Source organism: Lineus longissimus, chromosome 1 (assembly GCF_910592395.1).
Source record: "Lineus longissimus chromosome 1, tnLinLong1.2, whole genome shotgun sequence".
Classification (NCBI taxonomy): domain Eukaryota; kingdom Metazoa; phylum Nemertea; class Pilidiophora; order Heteronemertea; family Lineidae; genus Lineus; species Lineus longissimus.
Window position 1 is genome coordinate 13,718,340 of NC_088308.1, and position 20,994 is coordinate 13,739,333.

General features: G+C 40.9%; 1 protein-coding gene across 1 annotated transcript in view; it reads right to left on the reverse strand.

The window, feature by feature from the left end:
* LOC135482751 (voltage-dependent T-type calcium channel subunit alpha-1H-like) overlaps window positions 1–20,994 on the reverse strand; it is a 603,345-nt gene that overhangs the window by 447,885 nt on the left and 134,466 nt on the right. The window contains exon 4 of the mRNA XM_064763135.1: window positions 14,426–14,705. Coding sequence (XP_064619205.1) covers window positions 14,426–14,705 — 280 coding nt within the window. The remainder of the gene's footprint in view (window positions 1–14,425; window positions 14,706–20,994) is intronic.

The window sequence follows — 20,994 nt, forward strand, 5'->3', positions numbered from 1 at the left end:
ACAAATTTCTTGGCAACAGAGAAGAAATACTATTTAAACTTTCAAAAATATACCTGACAATCTTTTAAAAAAGATAAATTTTTTTAGACTCAAGTCAACATTTTGAAAAAACAAGCCAACAATTTTTTTTCGTGATACTTCGAAAATTTCGTTTACATTTTTTTTTTTTCTCTTAAAAATATTTTCCACGCAATTTTAAAAAAAAATCTTGACAAAATTTTACTGCAACATTTATTTTCGTTCAAGATTTTTTCTTGGCAACATTTTTTTCGTTCAACATTTTTTCCGTTCAACAACGAGCGCCACCTATGAACTGCTAATAGAACTCGCGTGCAGGGACGAGGTTAAGCTGGGGTACTTCATACTCATAGCAGGTCAGGAATTCTGATAGTTCGTTCGTATGTTGTTGATGCCATCTCAAAACAAGCGCCTTTTATCATAAGCGCGCAGCAGAAAAGCCGAAGGCTGTTCTGCGAAGCGCTACTTATGGTTAACGTGCATACGACGTATCCAATGTTAACAATGTTTCTCAAGTCCATGGATTCGTTTCAAATGGCTTAAATTTGACTTAAAATGGCTGCCAGAAGAGATAAACGCGCGAATGAAGCAACTCGACTATTCTGAGCTCCGAGAGAGAACCACATGAATATTCACACTTTTTTTTAATCACACTTCAATTTCAGGGGGTTTACCCCCCGACATATGTGTTTTGAAACTTTAGTAATAATATCCAAAAGATGCTTAAAATGGATATAATCCCGAATTGATGAAGCAAAAGACGGGCAGGCGTTTCGAGAAAAAAAATGTTATTTTGAGATTTCAATAAACCTTTTGAACGAATTCCACATGGGCCGTGGTGGGATCCGAAGACACCTCAAGGAGGAATGTATGTTTTTATAGGGTACCATTGGTTTTGCCGATCTTCTGTTTTTTTCTAAAGAATAATCAATATTCGCTAGCAGGCTTTTTATGCTCCCCGGTATGAAGAGGGTTCTATGTTCCTCGAGTTCTTTGTTCATCAGTCTGGTGTCTTCAAGTCTCTTGGCCAGCAAAAACCCTTTCCAACCAATTTTTTATGCATTAACCATTCGGCAACATGTTGGTGGGGAAAAAACCTGATCCCTAGATCCCTGACCCCTTGAATTGGTTGCCCAGGTATGACCACAAGCAATTGTCTCAAGGAAGCCACCAGTACGACCTCTTGGGAGTCTTGCCAATATCATGCCAGTGAAAAGGAAGGGTAATGATGGTTGAGGGTTGCAGTTAGGGTACCATCAAAGGAGTACCTCTTCCTCGCTCTGGGTTAAACGGGTCAAAGGACTACACCATCATGAAGGTTTGGGGGTTCCACTCGAGCGCCCCAGGGTAAGCAGCTCGGAAGGACTTATTGAGAGGCCAATAGGGGTTTGAGGGGCCTCCCCCCCCCCCCCAATGCACTGGCTAAAACATGTCAGAAGGATGGGGGTTGGGGGGGGGGCTCTCCATGGCGACAGTTGCGCGAGTTCAATAGAGCTTGCACTTTACATTATAATCTGCCAGAGTCCCAGACTACGATAGTCTGGACACCTTTCGGGGGGGGGGGGACATTTTCCATTTCTTTGCCGGCTATTATGACGATGGAGTTGAGTTACTGCTAATGCGATACACGGAGAAAACTGTCTATCAAAACAAAAAATTGGCGGAAAGAACTATAGCAGGGTCCCAACCAGGGGGATTGGGGGGTTTCTCCCCAACCTAAAGGCGCTGCGCGCTTACTAGGGCACTACACTGATTATATTACTTCTCACATAGGATCAGATGAATAAGTTCGCGTGTTGGTTGGTGGTGATTGGTGTGCAGCTAGGATTGTGGTGACAACCACGTGCGTAAGATATTCGTGTAAAGAAACATGCCAGAAGTACCCCGTAGCTAAACCTTGTCTCGAGGGGATATAGTTCAATTAGTTGTTCACAGGTGGCGCTCGTTGTTGGACGAAAAAATTGTTGACAAAAAAAATGTTGCAAGAAAAAAATCTTGAACGAAAATAAATGTTGCCGTAAAATTTTGTCAACATTTAAAAAAAAAATGTTGCGGGAAAATATTTTCAAGAGAAGAAAAAAATTGAATATTTTTTTCACGAAATAATGAATTTGTAAAGTTTTTTTTTGACGAAAAAAAGTTTAACCCCAAAATAATTTTTTTCTCACGAATTTTTCTAAATGTCAAAAACAAATGTTGGCTTGTTTTCTCAAAATGTTAGATCTTTTTTTTAAATAATGCTTATATTTTGTACAGGGTTGAAATAATTCCGCTAATGTTGGCTTGTTTTCTGAAAATGTTGGATCGTTTTTAAAATGTTGCTAATATTTTGTACAGGGTTGAAATAATTCCGCTTTGGCGTGCCATAGAAGAGCGATTGTGTGCAAAGCGGTGGGACAGAATGGGGTACAACTAGATTACCCTGGGCTCACTGTCATCCATCCGAATTTTACCACCCCAATGCCTTGCCTCTATCTTAACCTAACTTGAAAATAGTACACATCCCTGCGGCCTATATAATGTATGCTATTGCGTGGCCTACTTACTGACACAGACTCCCTGTAGCCAGGTCCGAACTATCCGTCCAATTTCAACTTAAGCTAAAAAAATTGCAATGCATCAGGTGTGGATATACTGCCTATCATGCAATGTCCAGTTTAGCATGAAGCATGCTGTTTCATCTTTACCTGTTCTGTTAACACACAGACCATGCAGACCTTGGCCTAGGAATTTTATGGTCAGTCCGGGGTGAAATCCCAAGGTGTATTGTAACAGTGACAAACAGGGAATATTGCTTCAAATCTGCCAAGGGTTTGTAGAGTAACTTTGAACGAAGTTTCATGGACATCAGATAGAAACCAATGCAGAAGCATACACTGCTTCTCTGCATCACAATCATTGAAGCAACTGTTCCTTGACCAATCCATGACTCATCATTATATAACATTATATAACAACAAGCCTATAGGCGAATATGGGTCGTCGCGTTGATGCCAGAACGTCCCCAAAGTTTGGAAATGTTGTTCTTAATTCCTCCGGGTTGGGGTACCTATGGCTTGATCAAATGAATATTAATGTGGATAACTGGAAAATATTATACTCTAATGCCCAGTAAACGATTAGAGATATTTGTCAACATGAAATTTTTGGTGAAATCGCAACAAATAAAAAACTCGATGTATAGTAATCTTATGTTTTCATTTGAACTTCAAACATATTTAAATGATATTAAATCAGTGAAACACAGGGCTTGTATCACAAAATTAATGCTGGAAGCCCATTGTCTAAGAATCAAAACTGGGAGACACTGTAGTCTAAGAAAGTGTGAGGTTTGCAAGTCAGGGGAGGTTGAGGATGATTTTCACTTCCTTGCGGTGTGCCCTAAATATGCGTCAAAAAAGCAAAACTCATTGCAGTTGTAATAGAAGTGATCTCCATTTTCTGTCTCTGTCGGATCTGACTACAATTTTTCTGAAAAATCCTTCACCTCCCTCTGCTGCGATTATCAACGAGTTCTTTAAACTGCGTAACTCTATATTGTCCTGATTTCCATTATTATGTTTTTGTCTTTAAATATTTGTGATCTTATTTTGTATACCCTGTAACTTTATATTGTATATTTTGTAATTATTTTATGTAACCGTTGGCCCCTAGTGGGCGTTTTATAGTCTGGGCTCCTGACCTCACTCTCGCTGTCGTAGGTCAGGCAATAACAAAAATCTATAAATAGAACAATAGCTTAAACCACCATTTCCACAAAAATTCTTATGCCTAATTTTTTTTCATATTATAAACAACCTATCCTGCAAAAACCAACGCAATCGGTCAAGGTTTAGCGTCCCAAATCGTACTTTTGCGAAAATGACAATATCGCTAAAAGTGACGTCATTATATGGGGAAACCCCTTTGTCTGAAACATAAAATAACCGTAATCGCGCATTTTAAGAGTAATTCCGGTATTTCTACAGTGTAGAATGATGTGTTCAATAATAGTGCATAATCCTAGGACAGATACAGCGCTCAATTCGACCGTAAAACGATAATTGGCTCGGGAAATTACAACAATGGCTGAATCTAAAAATAACACTCCTCTTTTCTGCCGTGTTATTTGTAGACGGTTGTTGTTACCTGACCCGTTCCTAAACCCTACCAAAAGCCCGGAGATCGAGGTCAGAGAACCAGACTATTTAGCGTTTTAGAGTAATAAAGAATTTGAATTTAAATTTGAATTTTTCCACCGCTGTACCTTATTATCATAATTATGCCCACGTGATTAGCTGCTCGGTATTGACGAGCAAGTGACAGTCCTCATTTGCATGTACATTAATGTCATTATTATGGCTGACGCGATCCTGTAAAGTTGTGCGTAATTTCTAATTTCACTGCAAATACTTGATTGATTTCGTTGAAATTTGAGAGTATTACAGATTAGATTACTGCTTACATTGGGTCTTCGTAGTTTCTTCATACATCATCGATAAAGACACGTAGCTTTGTGAAGAAACTCACCATACTGCTCGCTGGCCAGCACAACATTCCTGCATGCTACGTATACACGCTCATCAATTTTGAGCTCCCAATTAATAATTTTATTCATTTCGCATTTTACATGAGACGAAGGACTTAATGAACAAGATAACGAACTTTAATGAAAACTTAACTTTTATTACAATAGGACAAATACTGGCAACGCAATTTGCATTTCAATTCAACAACTGCCGAGCATCCTAGGGCTAAAACTATCTTCATTCATAGTCAATCTCGCCATTTAGCTAAACAGACCTGAAACAAATCGATTCAGCGTCTACACTTTTACTCCGATTTGTCTCAAAATTGGTGACAAAGAGGCTGAATGTACTGCAAACAATTCCTCGGAACCAAATTTAAAAAAAAATGATTTTAAAGATATTTTTTAGTGTAAAATGCCCGTTGCTAGGCATGGTTGCTAGGCACATGCTGCCACAAACATAATGACAGAACCTGACAATAAGGGTCTGCTCTCGCGACGACCAATTAATGGCACGAATTCAGCAACACATTGAGTGCATTCGATCTAATCCACTAATCCACATACCCATATTGCAGCAAGTGTAATGAACCCAGTAAGACAGGTAAACCTAACACAGCAGGTGGTGTCTGTAGTGCAATAGCAGATGTCTAGGAGGAAGGCCTTGGAGTGCAATCAATCAGCTAATCTGACCTATTATAAACATCCAGCTGAGAGGCATTCCACCTATTTTGCTCATCTTTCGCTAACGGGGTCTGGCGGTTATGAATAAGTGAGATATCGCACTTTTTGTGTTTTCGTATGACGCCCCCTGGTGGCCAAACCAGTAACGTTACAAGGCTGAATGACGGTTCATGAGTTACTGTCACCTAGGGTACACACGTACAGAGACTGGGATCAATACCTTCAGTGGTTACGGAATGTGAACAATTCGTCATTTTACACGAACTTTGACCTCTGTGACCTTGAAGAGAAGGTCAAGGTCATAACCCCTACAACATATTATGTCCCTTCTCAAGAGGTATGTGCCGTAAAAATTTCAGCAAGCTGCGATCAAAATTGTTGGAATTATTGCATTTTTGTGTTTTCACATAATGCCCCCTGGTGGCCAAACCATGAGTGAGATAACGCCAGATATTGAATTCAAATTTGCAAGTCCCCTGTTCATACAACCAAAAAAATTTCAGTGAGCTGTGACCAATATTAAGTGAGATGCAAGATATCACACTTTTTGTGTTTTCCCTAACGCCCCCTGGTTGCCAAACCAGTAATGATATGAGGTTGAAAGTTGGTTTATGAGTTACTGTCACCTTGGGGTACACACGTACAGAGACTGGTATCAATAGCTTCCATGGTTACGAAATGTGAACATTTCGTCATTTTACACAAACTTTGACGTCTGTAACATTGAAAAGAAGGTCAAGGTCAAAACCTGTAAGATGTATTATGTCTCCTCTCAAGAGGTATCTACAATAAAAATTTCAGCAGGCTGCGACCAATATTAACTGAGATATCACACTTTTTATGTTTTCACATAACGCCCCCTGGTGGCCAAACCATTTATGATATAAGGTTGCAACTTAGTTTACGAGTTACTGTCACCTAGGGGTACACACATACCAAGACTGGTATCAATAGCTTCAGTGGTTACGAAATGTGAACATTTCGTCACTTTACACGAACTTTGACCTCTGTGACCTTGAAAAGGAGGTCAAGGTCAAAACCCGTACAATATATTATGTCCCCTCTCAATAGGTATCTACAATACAAATTTCAGCAAGATGCGATCAAAATTTGCGGAGTTATTGCATTTTTTGTGTCTTCACATATCGCCCCCTAGTGGCCAGTCCGTAAGTCAAAATGGGACGAAACCTTGACGAGGCACGCCTACCCACCAGGGGGAGTCTACATATGAAATATGAACTTCCTAGCCCAAGCCGTTACTGAGAACAGCTCCGGACAAACTTGGCAGCCGCCCGCCCGCCCGCCCGCCCAACCGCCCGCCCGCCCGCCAAGGGGACGACAATACCCCTCTGCCCAATTCGGGCTGAGGGGTAAAAATCCCTTAATTTCGCTCAGTACAGGACGGGCACATACCTGCAGTAACAAAAGGGTTAATGGAACGCACCATTGGCTTGCTATATTATAACTGAACATGTCTCTATGCTGTCACAAAGTGGCCAAGGTCTATGTTGAAAACCATTGATTTTACAGCACATTGAATGATAGAGGAAAATAGAAAAAATTACTCTCTATTTACATCTCCACAATGGTACAGTGACTCACCCAATTGCTTGCCAGAGTTCAACTTTCTCCTGTAGGATATAGCCAATTGAAAATGTTATGCTATTTAATCTATACAACCTTGAAAAGTAGGTCAAATCGAAAACCGATGTGACATACAATACCATACGGTGGTTAGATGTACCCATGATATCAGATTGGTGGCAATCGGGCAAGTAGTTTTAAGCAATATTTGCATTTTTTAAGGTTTCAGATTTGACTCCGTGGTGGCCAAGGGGTAGGTTTATACCCATTGTGCCCCTTCCCAATTCATCCCTTTCCCATTCAGCCCCTTTCCTCTTTCACCCCTTATTTCCATTTCGCCCCTTTCCTATTTTGTCCCTTTCCCACTTCACCCCTTCTCATTTAGTCCATCTCACATACATGTATGTTTGGGGCTCTAGCACAAAAACTTCTGGACCGATTTATCTAGTTTTCACAAAGGCCTACTATATTCCCCAAACAATACGTATCAACCGACGGATGACGTCACCTCCGCACATGCTTAACTCTTTCACCGCCAGGGACGTTTTCGCGTTATGTCACCATAGGACAGGAAAACAATGGTTTTTGATGTTTTTCATCGATGAAATAAAAATATATATAATATATATAACACACCAAATTTGTCCTGTTTTCCTTCCACTTGCATTGAAGCAATCGTGTGGGCAGAGAGGCATTTTATACCTCACGCAATAATAACGAGCATCACGTCGAATTCCACGTTCTGAGCAAACTCCACACTTTCTCTGTCCATGAGATTTCCCTCCAGTTCCAGGGTTCATATCTTTCTTATGTAGACTAATTCCTCCCTTTAGTCTGCCTTGTGTGTCCTTCCTTAGGCATGTTTTAGGGATCACTACCTCGCTAGCATCATCATATTCCGATTCGGAGTCTGAGTTGACATTTGCCTTTGGACCTTTGCATACGATTTACACCGCTCATGTAAGAGTTATACTCTACGATACAGTTGGGTTTCTGTACCACATTGTGTCCACCACCTCTTTGTCTGACATTCACAGGTTGCATCCCAGCATCATGTGTTGTTGAGATTGCTCTTACAATCCGGATATCCTGCCAGGCTATGACCATGACACGGCCATTGTCACGTGCAACTACATCCCCCTTTTCCATACAATGACCTGGACCACCAGCATATCTTACTTCTTGTGGTTCACCTCGATTTTTTCTCCAAGTATCACAAGTGTATATGTCTTCATCAAGGAAAGCCTCACTTAGTCCAACGGAATTATAAAAATTGTCCATGAAGAAAATATGGTGAAGTCTATCAATCAGATAGAAAACAGTTTCACAGATCGTATGGTGGAACTCCATCATAAATCTGAAGATTCCAACAGTATGCTGTCACAGAGGCAGCCAGCACATAGCTTTTCACACCATATTTGATTGGCTTACCAGGTTGTACACACGAAAACGAAGTCTATCCTTCCACCTCATTGTACCTTCATCTATAGACACCTCTGGATGTGGATTGTAATATTCTTGAAAGTTCTGCACCAAAGCGTCCAGTACAAGACGGATCTTGAACATTCTGTCCTGGTTGTCATCTGGGATAGCTTTATTGTTGTTGAAGCGTAAAAACTTCAGAATCAACTCAAAACTATTTCTCGACATTTTCTGTGAGAAATATGGAGTGGCAATCATTTCATTCGTTGACAAGTAACATTCAAGGTCAGTTTTTTCGATAATGCCAGTCAACATCAGCAGTCCTAAAACTGTTTTCAATTCTTGAAGAGTAACTTCTTTCCACTTCTTGACCCTTGAATTTGGGGAAGGCATGAACACAAGATCATTGAAATATTGTTCTGCATAAAGGTTGGTCTGAGTTACAATATTCTCAAGGAGATTGTCAGTATAAAATAGTAGGAAATGTTCCACTGGGCCATCATCCAAGGTAAGTGCATCTCCCCTCGGGCCAGGAGCATCATCAGTGCAAGGGTTAATTCTCGGTTGGCGGTTGGTGGGTCACCAGTTAGCTTGAATTTGTGGAGGAGCATGCCCCCTGCCTCTAGCAGCCGGTATAGCGCGACCACGCACTCCCGCGAACATTGACAGGTACTGGTACTGCATTTGCATTGCCATCATCACTACTACTATCGGGTCTACTAGTATTTGCATTGCCAAAGTCATGACCCCCGTCGCTCAGATCAAATTCAGACGCAAGAGTCATGACCTTGATCAATCTTCTCATCTGAATCATCACGATCACTTCCAAAGATATCAGATCCACTATCTGAATCAGCAACAAGTTCTGCGACTTGTTCTGCAGAAAATCTTCTAGAAGATGTGCCCGCCATTTTTATTCAAGGCGACCCAGTGAAGATGTCATGCAACCATGGCAACGATCTATCATTAGCAGACGATTGTCGACGCTTGTTTGCTACAGTACAGTACAACCTCTCTATTGCGGACACCCATGGGACTAGGTCCAGGTGTCCGCAATAGAGAGGTGTCCGCAATGGAGAGGTTATGCCAAATCGTCCAATAGGTGGAGTTGACATTCCCGCCTTGCAGGTCCTGGTTTTCTCTGTGTCGAATTCTAGCGTAGAAACTTAGAACCTGTTAACTGATCGATCTTTGCTTGTGTTGTTGCGTTGAATGACGTGAGTTACTTTGGAACTCAGGGAGTGAATAATTTCTCTAGTAAAAGGTGCCCCTTTTCTTGACATGTCTCCACGACATGTCATAATGTGTGAAAAAACACCATCATTTCTGTCCATCGGCTACCTTTGATTAATAATTAATTTTTTCTAATTTCTCAACTCACGCATATTCACCGCAACACTGACAAAACTGCGTGGATTTATGAGTGTCCCTTGACACGATAGGCCTATGTGATCAGTTGAAAAGATGAGTAAACAAATGCCGCGGCCTAATTAGGATACAAAAACACAATGCCATGGGGTAATTACATGGATTAATTACGCAAATATCTCACCTGTCAGGCCTACTCGACTCTCCAAGCGCACCCGGGAAACCATTGTTTTTGCCTACTACTGTCCATAATTGGGAGGGAATTGGACCAAAAATTGGCCATCGCCCTGTCCGCAATTTGGAGTCGAGAGGTGTCCGCCATACAGAGGTTTTTGTTATTGGAAATGACTCAGAAAAAAATCGTGACTGGCCGGACGTGTCCGTAATGTAGAGGTGTCCGCCTGGCAGAGGTGCCTGCTAAGAGAGGTTCTACTGTATTTACATTGATGGGGCAAGCGATGGCAGTGCGACCTGTAATATATAGTTGGAACTAACTGAAATGTCGTTCGACGTCTTTGGCGTGGTGTGGGAACTCTGAAAGGACACAGCCCGACGTCTTTGGCGGTGAAAGAGTTATAAGGCAGCGCATCTCGTGAAACTGATTGAATTCCCATTTGAATTCACATTGAGTGAGATCAAGTTAATTCGAGTTGAATTCGTATTGAACCTGTTGTCTTAACACAGTATCTTGATACATTTCAAGTTATAATCCACTGCAGCCCCCCTCTTTACATGTTACAATTATAGTTATGCTCCTTTGAGGAGTCTTTGTACGAAGGGTGTCTAGAATTACAAGAAAAATAAGACCCACAACAAAGCAAAACTAGCAAAAGCAAAGAAATGTGCCACAGTTACACTCAAACAGCCTCTTTGACCTTGAAAAGTATGTGATATCAAAAACCTGTATCACATTGTGATGTATCCTTGCTTGGAGTACCTACCATAGAAATATTATTGAAAACATATCACTAACAAGCAAGATATTGCACTTTTTATCTTTTCAGTGTTGTCCCCCTGGTGGCCAAGTCAAGATCGGACCAAATTTCAGTGTCAGAGGTTCTCTGACGTAGGGAGTCCTGTGTAATGAGTTTCAAGTTCATAGCTTAAGTGGTTAACCCATATGGGGGCCGCTACGGAGTACGCCGTAGCCTTTTAAATAACTGAAAACGGGCACCTACAGCTAATTCTTTATGTTATTTGAATCGACTGCAACAATTGGGAATCCCCATTATGTCATCAGTTATCACCGTGCAGCTGTGAAGAATGACCAATATGCATGTTTTCTTGCCTTTGTGTGTTTGATTTTTTGGTGAAGTACCTTTTAGTGGTTAAATTCTGTTTCTTTCTCAATATTAAATCAGGAATATTTAGATAACATCATGAGTTTTCGGAAAACATATATTTTATTGGGTCTACCTTGGTTCATAGTGTTGTTGTTTTTGTTTTTCTAAATTGGTTGCCATTACCTGAAATACCTTGCCCCGTTCAGGGTTCAGAAATATTAAGTGCTTGCCTCCGTATGGGTTAAGAAACGTACGTACCACAATAACACTCAAACGGCTAATTGATGCCATTTAACCTCTGCAACCTTGAAAAGTAAACCCTTAAAAAATGTGATGAATCCTTGCTAGGAGTACCTAACCAAAAATGTTAGCGAAAAACGAGTTACATTTAAGCGAGATATCACACTTTTTAGGTTTTACCTTTAAGCCCCCTGGTGGTGAAGTCAAGAATCAGATCAGATGAAAAGTCAGTGTCAGAGGTCACCTGACATGGGGGGTCTTGTGTACAAAGTTTCGAATTCATAGCCCTAACCGGCCCCAGACACTGTGGTATTGTATAGACTCAACTACGGTTAGCCAAAAACGAGAGTGAAATCTCTAGTGGTTCTACAGTTATAGCCATGACACACAATGCAAGACAGGCCAATAATACTTCCGTCTTGTGACGGGGGTAAAAAAAGGATCTACAGCCAGGTTCAGAAGTATGTATCGGTTTTGGCAGTTATGGACCGATAAGGAACTTGCCAAAAACCGATAGTCGCCTCGTGTATATATAATAAATATATTACCACGATGACCTAGGTTTTACAGTGCACGAACCAAAATAAATTATGTTACGGACCTGGGTCATTTAGAATTTACAGTACTGACCAACGATCATTGACCGACGCGACAACCGGGAAAAAGATGACGGGCCGGGTTCTCACCAATGACGTGATGCCGGGCGGGCCAAACATTTATTTAATTCAGAACACAGGGATATTTTGGCCTTCATTGTTTAGGAGACATCGAATCAAATTTCAACATCCTGGGAACACATCAATGAACTCGCCGCTATGAAACATCAAGGGTTATTTATTCTTATCAAAACTTTTGATCTTCACACTTGCCACTGAAACTGAGCAGTCTGCTGCTTCGACCAACCAGCTTTCACTGCTCATCATGATGTCAGGAGACATCTGTCAATCAATGACAGGCTGCATGAAATTCAACTTTCCTTCTTTTTTGAAGGAATTACTCATATCTTTTTAAATAAGTAGTTAAACAGTAAACATTTCACCAACATTTTATTTGCAGACCCTCTCAAAACAAATGAAATATTCGTTTTGTTTGACAAAAAAGAAGCGAAAACCGCTAGGCGCAAGATTGCCTAGGTCTTCACGATGCAACTAACCAATATACAAATAAACACCTGTATCTTAGGTGTATTCCTGTTTCGCCTATTCCTGTTCCGCCTATTTCTGTTTCGCCTATTCCTGTTTCGCCCAATTCCTGTTTCGCCTAATTCCTGTTTTGCCTATTCCTGTTTCGCCTAATTCCTGTTTCGCCTATTCCTGTTTCGCCTATTCAAATGTATTGCTAACCTCCCCACAGACGTAGGAATATGAACCGTCCCTTACTATATTGTTAAAGGCTATCATTAAGCATAAAGTCTGAAATAATGGATTTAGCGACATGTCAATTTTACAGCTGATTTTGATCAAATAATTATGAGAATGTACAGTATTATGTATTTTTATCAAAAACTCATGAATTCAGTTTTTATAAAAAAAACGACTGCTTTACTCTACTTAATCTATTAGTTTTTAATGTGTGTCAGTATGGTCCTATGGTCCTATGGTCAAATAAGTCCCGGACTGTCCCCGCTTTCAAGGTGACTCTTTCAAAACGGTCATGGCATGGTTTGTTAACAAAGTTGATGGCATTTGATTAGTCAAATTGTCATCACATCGTTAACATCATCCAATTGTCCCCTCACATTTTCCCCATAAAATGGACATGCATCCCTAAGGTTCCCCGTGGGAGAGTCGATTTATTGTAGGGGAAATGGAAAGTAGGCGAAACAGGAAGTAGGCGAAACAGGAATAGGCGAAACAGGAAATAGGCCAAACAGGAAATAGGCGAAAAAGGAATAGGCGGAACAGGAATAGGCGAAACAGGAAATAGGCCAAACAGGAAATAGGCGAAAAAGGAATAGGCGGAACAGGAATAGGCGAATCAGGAATCGGCGAAACAGGAATTTTGTAGGCGAAACAGGAATAGGCGAAACAGGAATAGGCGAAACAGGCATAAACCGTATCTTATCATTATAATGCATACCTCGGAGTTATCAACCTTTAGTTTGGTTGCTCGGTGCGTATATACAGCACATTTTTTGGGCATTTTTTGTCTTGGAGTGAAGTGTACCTGTGTGTTCCGTGGAAAGCATCATTGAAAATATGTTGCAGTAGAAGAGATCACTCAAATTTTGCTAGAAACAAATAGAGCGTACATTTAATGTACGCACGCATCGATTTGTGTTATGTGTTGTGTCCTCACATTGTTTGGACAGGCGGCGCAGCTGGGACTACCAGGTTGGACTAGAGAATTATTTCTGACCATTTGGATGGGCTGTCTTGGATAGATACTGGCAGGGAATTAGATTGTGGCATATGTTTTAAAAGCAGTAAGATAAAGGGCTTTTTTAATCAGCCATCAGTCCTTTTCACCAGTAGCTTTCCTGCGAACGTCATCTGTCATTCTGTTGCGCGATAACGGGACTGGGCCCTGCTCAATGCCGGTCATCGCAGTCACGAAACGATAGAATCCAGCGAGGGTATTGATGAGGAACCGAACCCAACCGGCGATACACGGACTAAAGAAAATCAATAGACGAACCAACGATTATTAGGACACGGACCGTGGTCCAATCTGTGATTTGTCAGTTCGTCATCATGTCGTACTCTAAATAATAGCGTTACGGACCAACCAGGAAACGATTTGAATATGGTATGATGCGATACATACTTGTGGACCTGGCTGTATGTGTTTGCACATTGTTGATACAATATTCAGCATCTTCAGCTCTTAGACTTTGGGCCTTCTATAATTGGGGTAACATCTGAAGCCTTTCAGCGAACTGATGCTCTGAATAATCCATACACATTGCCCTTTAAAATTACATGATAAAGCTATTCTGACTTTGAGAATTTTTTTGGGGGGTCAGAGTGTTGGAAAGAGGGGTAATTTCTGTCATTCTTCAACCAAAAAATAAATATAGTGAACTAACATAACTCTATCAATATAAGAAGACCATGTCTTGGAGAAGCTACTGCGAAAGACCTCATGCCGCTCTGGGGAAAAGACTCTGGCCATGAAGGTGTTAAGAATAATTATGAATTATATTTCATAAACTCTCATTGTCATTGACTGACTATAAAAGTAGCTAAGAACCCTTACATTTGGCACGTTCTTTTTTATCCACCCAAAAAATTAACTCAATCAAATAACAATTTTTAAAGAAATCTGACGGGTAGTTTTTGGTCAATAGTCCAAAAATAGAAAAGAAAAATGTCCTTACCTGGAAGATAGCGACCCATGCTAATCCTATGTTGTCAAATGATATTGCCCCTTGAAAGGGATTTTTATCTCCAGCATGACAGTCAGTATAATACTGATTCCAGTTGACACAAGTATAGTTACTGGGCGTGTTATTACTGAAAGGCAGGGCTGAAGAATTACATGTCATCAATCCAAAAGTTGCTGGTCGTAATCTGCGACAGTGTTGCATCCCATCATCGGAGTCTTTACTGCAGATGTAATCAACTTCATCTGATTCATAGTAATAGGGTGGAAGATACCTTAAATAACAAGGGAAGAAAAAAAGGAATATGTATAAAAACTGTCAATAAAAAGTCATTTTGAGGTACCATGTCTGTAAACACTATGATACCTGCTATGATAAATGAAATGCATGGAAGTGTTACAGAATAACAAACTAAATTGACAGAAACAAATTTGAGGGAGCAGGCGTGGCAACTAAATTCAATTTCATAGTGAGCCAATTTTTAAAAGGAACATTGACATTGACTGACCCCAATTTTGAGAAGGTGGGCGTGGCAACCATATTAGATTATGAATCATGTCAATTTTCAAGGGGAAAGTTATGCTACACACCCCAATCACAGACACAAATAATTTAATCGATGGCCAAAGCCATTCTCCTTGAAATTAAAGGACCATGATTTTGAGAAGGCGGTTACGCAGCTGTATTAAATTTCAAATCACACCAATTCTTTAAACAGAAAGTAACCCTTCACACCCAAATCACACACACAAATAATTAAATCAACGCAACCGCAACTTCGAATCAATTCTTGAAGCCTGAACCTTTTTCGAAAAGGCTACAGTGTCGAAACCCATTAACATCCATTTTACCACATCTTCGCCAATCAAAAAAGGACCAGAAACCAAATATAAAAATAACATAACCTTTGATACCAAAGGGTAACATTACTGTATTTTGTTGCGTATAAAACGCACCGGGGTATAAAGCGCACCCATTGAGTCCGTAGACAAAATCCAGACATAAGGCGCACCTACGTATAACACGCAGTACATTTTACATACTTCTGAGATGCCCCCGCCTATCTTTCCTTCGTAAAAGCCTCGCTTTGATGTTAAATCATGGCGGCACACGATCAGCTGATTTATTGATTTGGATTTATCTCGCATCTATGCTCTGAATATTGCCGCTAAGGACCCTCAAAAACATTTATAGAAGTAACTGAAATGATAATGAGGATACTAATATGTATTGCGTACAGAACAGGCGAGTTAGCATCGGTGAACTATGCAAAGTGCATCGATATTCCCAATTTTTCTTTCGTGCAAAAATATAAAATGCACCGACTTGGTTGCGAGCCAAAAAAGCCGTCAAAAGAAATGAGTTGATGGAAAAAATCTTGTGATCATTCGGTGGCTTCCTAGGGCTAGGCCATAGATAACACGCACCTTCGTATAACGCGCACCCCACGATTTTAGGGCTTTCTTGGGTCAAAAAGCTGCGCCTTATACGCAGCAAAATACGGTACACATATTACTAGTGCAATCATATATACTAAATAATTCAGCAGATTCATGAGTCATGGGCATACTATAATTGGGGTATTGGTAATCATGGATGTTGCATCAGCTACAGCATTCCAACTCTGGTTGACAAGAGTTCACAGGCCTGTTGATAGAACAGTGCACTGGGATATTCCTGCCAACAAGCTGATGGGAATCCGGTTATCGATATCCACCTGTTGCTGTTACATAACCTTGGGATGGGGGAAATATTTATCTGATTTCATGATTTAGAATATGTAGTTTATATATGATTTACGACATCATGTATGGCTTTGGTGCAGGCTCGACTCAGGGAACCTAAGGCTTGGCCCAAGGAGGATACCACGGTGACGTCACGGCTTTTCCAAGATGGCGCTGCATATTGTAAACAAACTCGATCCACGGCCAAGGGAAAATCAAGTCATCAAAAAAGTTAGATTTTTCGCATCAAATCAGAGTTATTAGTACTTTTCTGCTATGAAATAAGTCTTCAGACAATAAGCTATCATTTGAATAATGAAAAGTGCTCTTTTGATGGGGAAAAATAGGGTTTTTTAAACCAAATAGCCGGGCACCGATCTTCCAAAATTAGCGATGGTTTCAAAACAGTCTCCTAGATATGGGGCAATCTCTTCATTATCATAATGGGATTTGGAGGCATGTTTACAGATTTTACAAGTTTGAGACCTGTAATACCTAAAAATTGCATAGATCCCCATAGATCCCCTCTATTTGTCGAGTTAGCGCCCCTGTAAGATCATGCATTTTCGGACACTAGAACGAAATCTTCCTGCGGATATCGCGGTTTCGGTGATGATTTAAGGAGAAATTGACTGTTCTTAGAGTTGTATGGGACAGAAATGGGTTCATAATTCATGAATACATGATTATATTATGATATGGGCGGGCTTCTAAGTCAAAACAATAACAAACTCAACTGCATCTCTACTGTATATTGCGTAGTGCATTGCCTAGTGTATTTCGTAGTGTATTTTAGCGGAGACATTATTTCCGCACTTTGGCCACGCCAAACGTCTTTTTTATTCATGGAAGTTAATCTGCTCTGTAAATTTTATTTTACACAGGAAGAATCCATACTAGGTATTGCAATATTTCATGTCTATTGGTGTTTTTGTGTACAGGAGCGCACCAGACAGTGAGACGTGGAGATGTGTTCAGTGCTGGTGCTGTCAGTAGACTGAATCTGATTGGCCATAGCGATCACTAATATGGGTCGGGATCACGTGATGTGACGTCACCGCGGTATCCTCCTTGGGCTGGGCCCAATTTCTGTATATATATCAGTGAGTTTTCACTGCAAATCAGTCAGTTCTGGCTCACTCAAGGTTGCCTAGCCTATCCACGACTTCGGTCCCATTTAGTGCCGACTGACTGAGTCAGAACCCTCACCATGGTCAGAAGTGCTACCATTCTGCCTTCTGAATAAACGTTGTACCAGAAAGAAGTCTTCCGCGCTAGTCAATGAGGAAGATGTCAACTCAGCCCCACTGGAGTTGCGTATTATTGGTGGACAGATCCCGGCTATTTACTATGTCCGCAGTTAGAGTAGGGTTTGATGTTAATGAGAATGAGCTTAATGATAACTCGGTTGACCAAACTTTGGATGATTCTGACATTACAACGAGCATGCTCCCGTCTGGTATCTCTAATGTTCCAACCACTGAATTCAGGACTCCAGCCGGAACATTATCTCCAAGTCTCCGGAGGAATCACTTTTTAGAAACAATTCATAGATACAATTTTGATACACAACCTCAGGCACCAACAGCTACCACTATGAATGACATTCAAAGATTAACAGAGGCTATCAGTGCATTGGGCACAGGTAGCCCACGAAACAAAATTGGAGGTTCTGTAAATAAACCCTCATCATATTCTGGACGAATAACTGAAGACATGGAGGATTTTCTCAAACATTTTGATTCATATGCTGAATTCAATGGGTGGGAACCCCAAAACAAATGCAAAGCAATGCCAAATTTTCTAGCTTCCGTAGCTTTCGATTTTTTCCATAGTTTACCAAAAGATATCCGAACAAATTATGATAGGCTAGTTTGAAGTTTGTTAAAAGCCAGGAGCTACACACAAAAGTTCAGGTTCCTCATGAACCTCTGGAGAACTATATCGAATCTGTTTTGCGCATGTGTGCCAGGGCTGGGAAACAGCCAGAGGATCACTTTGTAGGCTTCATCCATGGCCTTAGGCCGGCCTTGAAGAACTTTGTACTTAGCCAAAATGTAGCGTCCGTTGAGCAAGCGATGGCTAGCGCTAGGCTAGGTGATTTGCTGTATCCTGAGGCAAAAACCCAGCATGTTATGTCAGTAGGTATCACTGAGGGTATTGGGGGGAACCGATTAGAGGCCAAAATGGATGAAGTGGTCTGTGCTGTTTCAGATTTGGTAAAACAGACAGCAAATGCCAATGAAAATAAGGAGAGGGGGGGGGGGGGGCTAGGCCTAAAACCAACTTTAGGAACTCAAGAACCACCAATGGTGATCCAATTTGTGGGCGATGTCTTCAGATGGGGCATACTGCCACTTACTGTACTGCTTCAGAGCCAGTTCAAAGGGAACGACGAAACAACCCTGGTTATAGGCCTAATGAATATTCCGATTATTCATCTCAGGATTATAGACCACCTGGTAGTTATGTTGCAAGGCAAAATCATGCAAGGGAGTTCAGGCCCAATGATTATGCATATGATAGGAGGAGGCCGTCTTACAATGGTCTCAACACTAGTAGTAACTATAGAGGTCAAGACAGGCCAAATGATGCAAACATGCAGTGTTATAGGTGTTCCGATTTTGGGCACAGAGCTGCAAATTGCACAGCCAATGTTGCAGGTCAGAATCAGGGGTCAAACTAAGGTCTGCTCATTTTGAGGGGGTGAAGGTGAGCAGAGAAAAACTCAAAAATCATTGTAGTGCAACACTTGCAGAACCAACATATCATGTAACCAAGCCAATCAATGAATTATTAAACAAATTGCCACCAGTGAATGTGATTAGTGAATTAAACCAAAATGCTGAAGAATTTTTGGGTCTGAGAAAAAGTTGAGTGAATCTGAACTAGGTATTCAGAATCAAAGTGAGGAAATTGTGTTGAGTGCAAAATTGGAGAGCACAGCTGAGGCTAGTGATGAAATTGTGGAAACTGCAGTAGATAAAACCGGTATTAATTGTAATAAGGACATGGTAGTGCCCTGTGTAGACGTACATAAAGGGAACTATGATGAAGCCAAGGGGCAATTGAAATTTCAGGTACAGGTAGCAAATGTTGTACCAAATACATGTAAGGTTTTATCAGGTGAGGTACAGGCCCTTGATCTACAAATACGAATTATATGTGTAATGTTTACTCTCATAATAGTTAGCAGCTTGGGTTATGTGATGCTGGTGGTAGGAGATTTTATGCGTAATTTTGGCTATGTATTCTTATCCATGTGTGTTGGTGTTGCAATATTTGTAGCAGTGGTTTGGTTAGCTCATGAGTCAGTTTGGCAAGAATGTATACACTTGATTGATAGGATAAAATCCTTGAGTGAGATAAATTATCCTTGTGTATTCTTACCATTCAGATCATCGTTGCTTGGCCGCAGTCCACTTAGGAGTGCCCCACCTAGGTTGGAAACTAACGAAACATACACTGTTACCCAGACAAATGTTCCAGGAACATTTGCCACTACAAATCAGTCTTTGCCACTTTCTGAAAATACCAATGAGGTATATTTCGAAGAGGATGTCCCGAGAGTTTTGACCAAGGTTTCGAACTCCGTACTAGCAGTATTGGGAAAGAAGAGGGTTGAAGCATTACTTGACAGTGGTGCTACCATCTCTCTGATAAAACAACAACTTCTTGACTCTCAACCTATTCTTGCTTCCCTTAGCATTGATTATTCAAGGGGGAAGAGGGCAGTCACTGCCAGTGGCGCCGCCCTACCCTTATTAGGAACAGTTAAGCTACCTTTTAAACTTGGTAACTTTGACTTAGAGCAAGAGGTGTATGTTGCAAAGGACCTATCCCATGATCTTGTATTAGGCTTAGATTTCTTAAATGAACACAAGGCCCATATTGATTTTGGTGAAGGTACCTTAACCCTAGCTGGTAGTGAGCCAATAGAGATTGTTGTTCAACCTGGAAAGCAGGTCATGATTTGGGCTAAACTCGAAGGTGAACAACCTTGCCCACTTAGGCTTACAGAAGAAGTGATAACTCCAAATCCAAGGTTAGTAGGAAGGAGCCACCTGATGGGAGCTCATTGTATTGCCTTAATACAGGATAACTTAGTTCCTTTTCAAGTTTACAATCCAACAACTAAGCCCATCAAGTTGTACAGATGCACAAACTTAGGCCACATAGATTTGAAGTTGAAGTAGTTGCTAACCTTAGCTTACCGGTGTATGATATTGAACCTAGGGACTTTGAGCAGGCCAAGTCAGTACAAACAGAGCCCCAATCTGGTCACTCTACGACTAAACTCGACCCAAAAACAGATCCGCCTGATGTAAACTTAGATGATGCCCACATCTCTGAGGCCCAAAAGATAGAATTCAGGAAACTCCTTATGAAATATCGACATGCCTTTGCTAACAATGATAGTGAATTAGGTCGAACTTCTCTGATAAAACATCGCATTGATACAGGTGATCATCCCCCTATCAGGCCAATAGTGAATGGGCTTCCCCAGTTGTACTTGTTAAGAAGCCAGACGGTAGTCATAGATTCTGTGTCGACTTTAGGGAAATTAACAAAATTTCTAGGACTGTAGATTATACAGCTTTACCGCGCATAGATGACACTTTGGACTCCTTAGGCATGAATCAACCTAAGTACTTCAGCACTCTAGATCTCCGTTCAGGTTATTGGCAGGTAGAGTTAGATGGACAGGATTCACGAGACAGGTCGAGCTTTATTACTTATTCGGGGTTATATCATTTCAATGTCATGCCCTTTGGTTTAAAATCAGCCCCAAGTACATCCAGAGTCTCATGGAAACTGTGCTAAGAGGGTTGATATGGA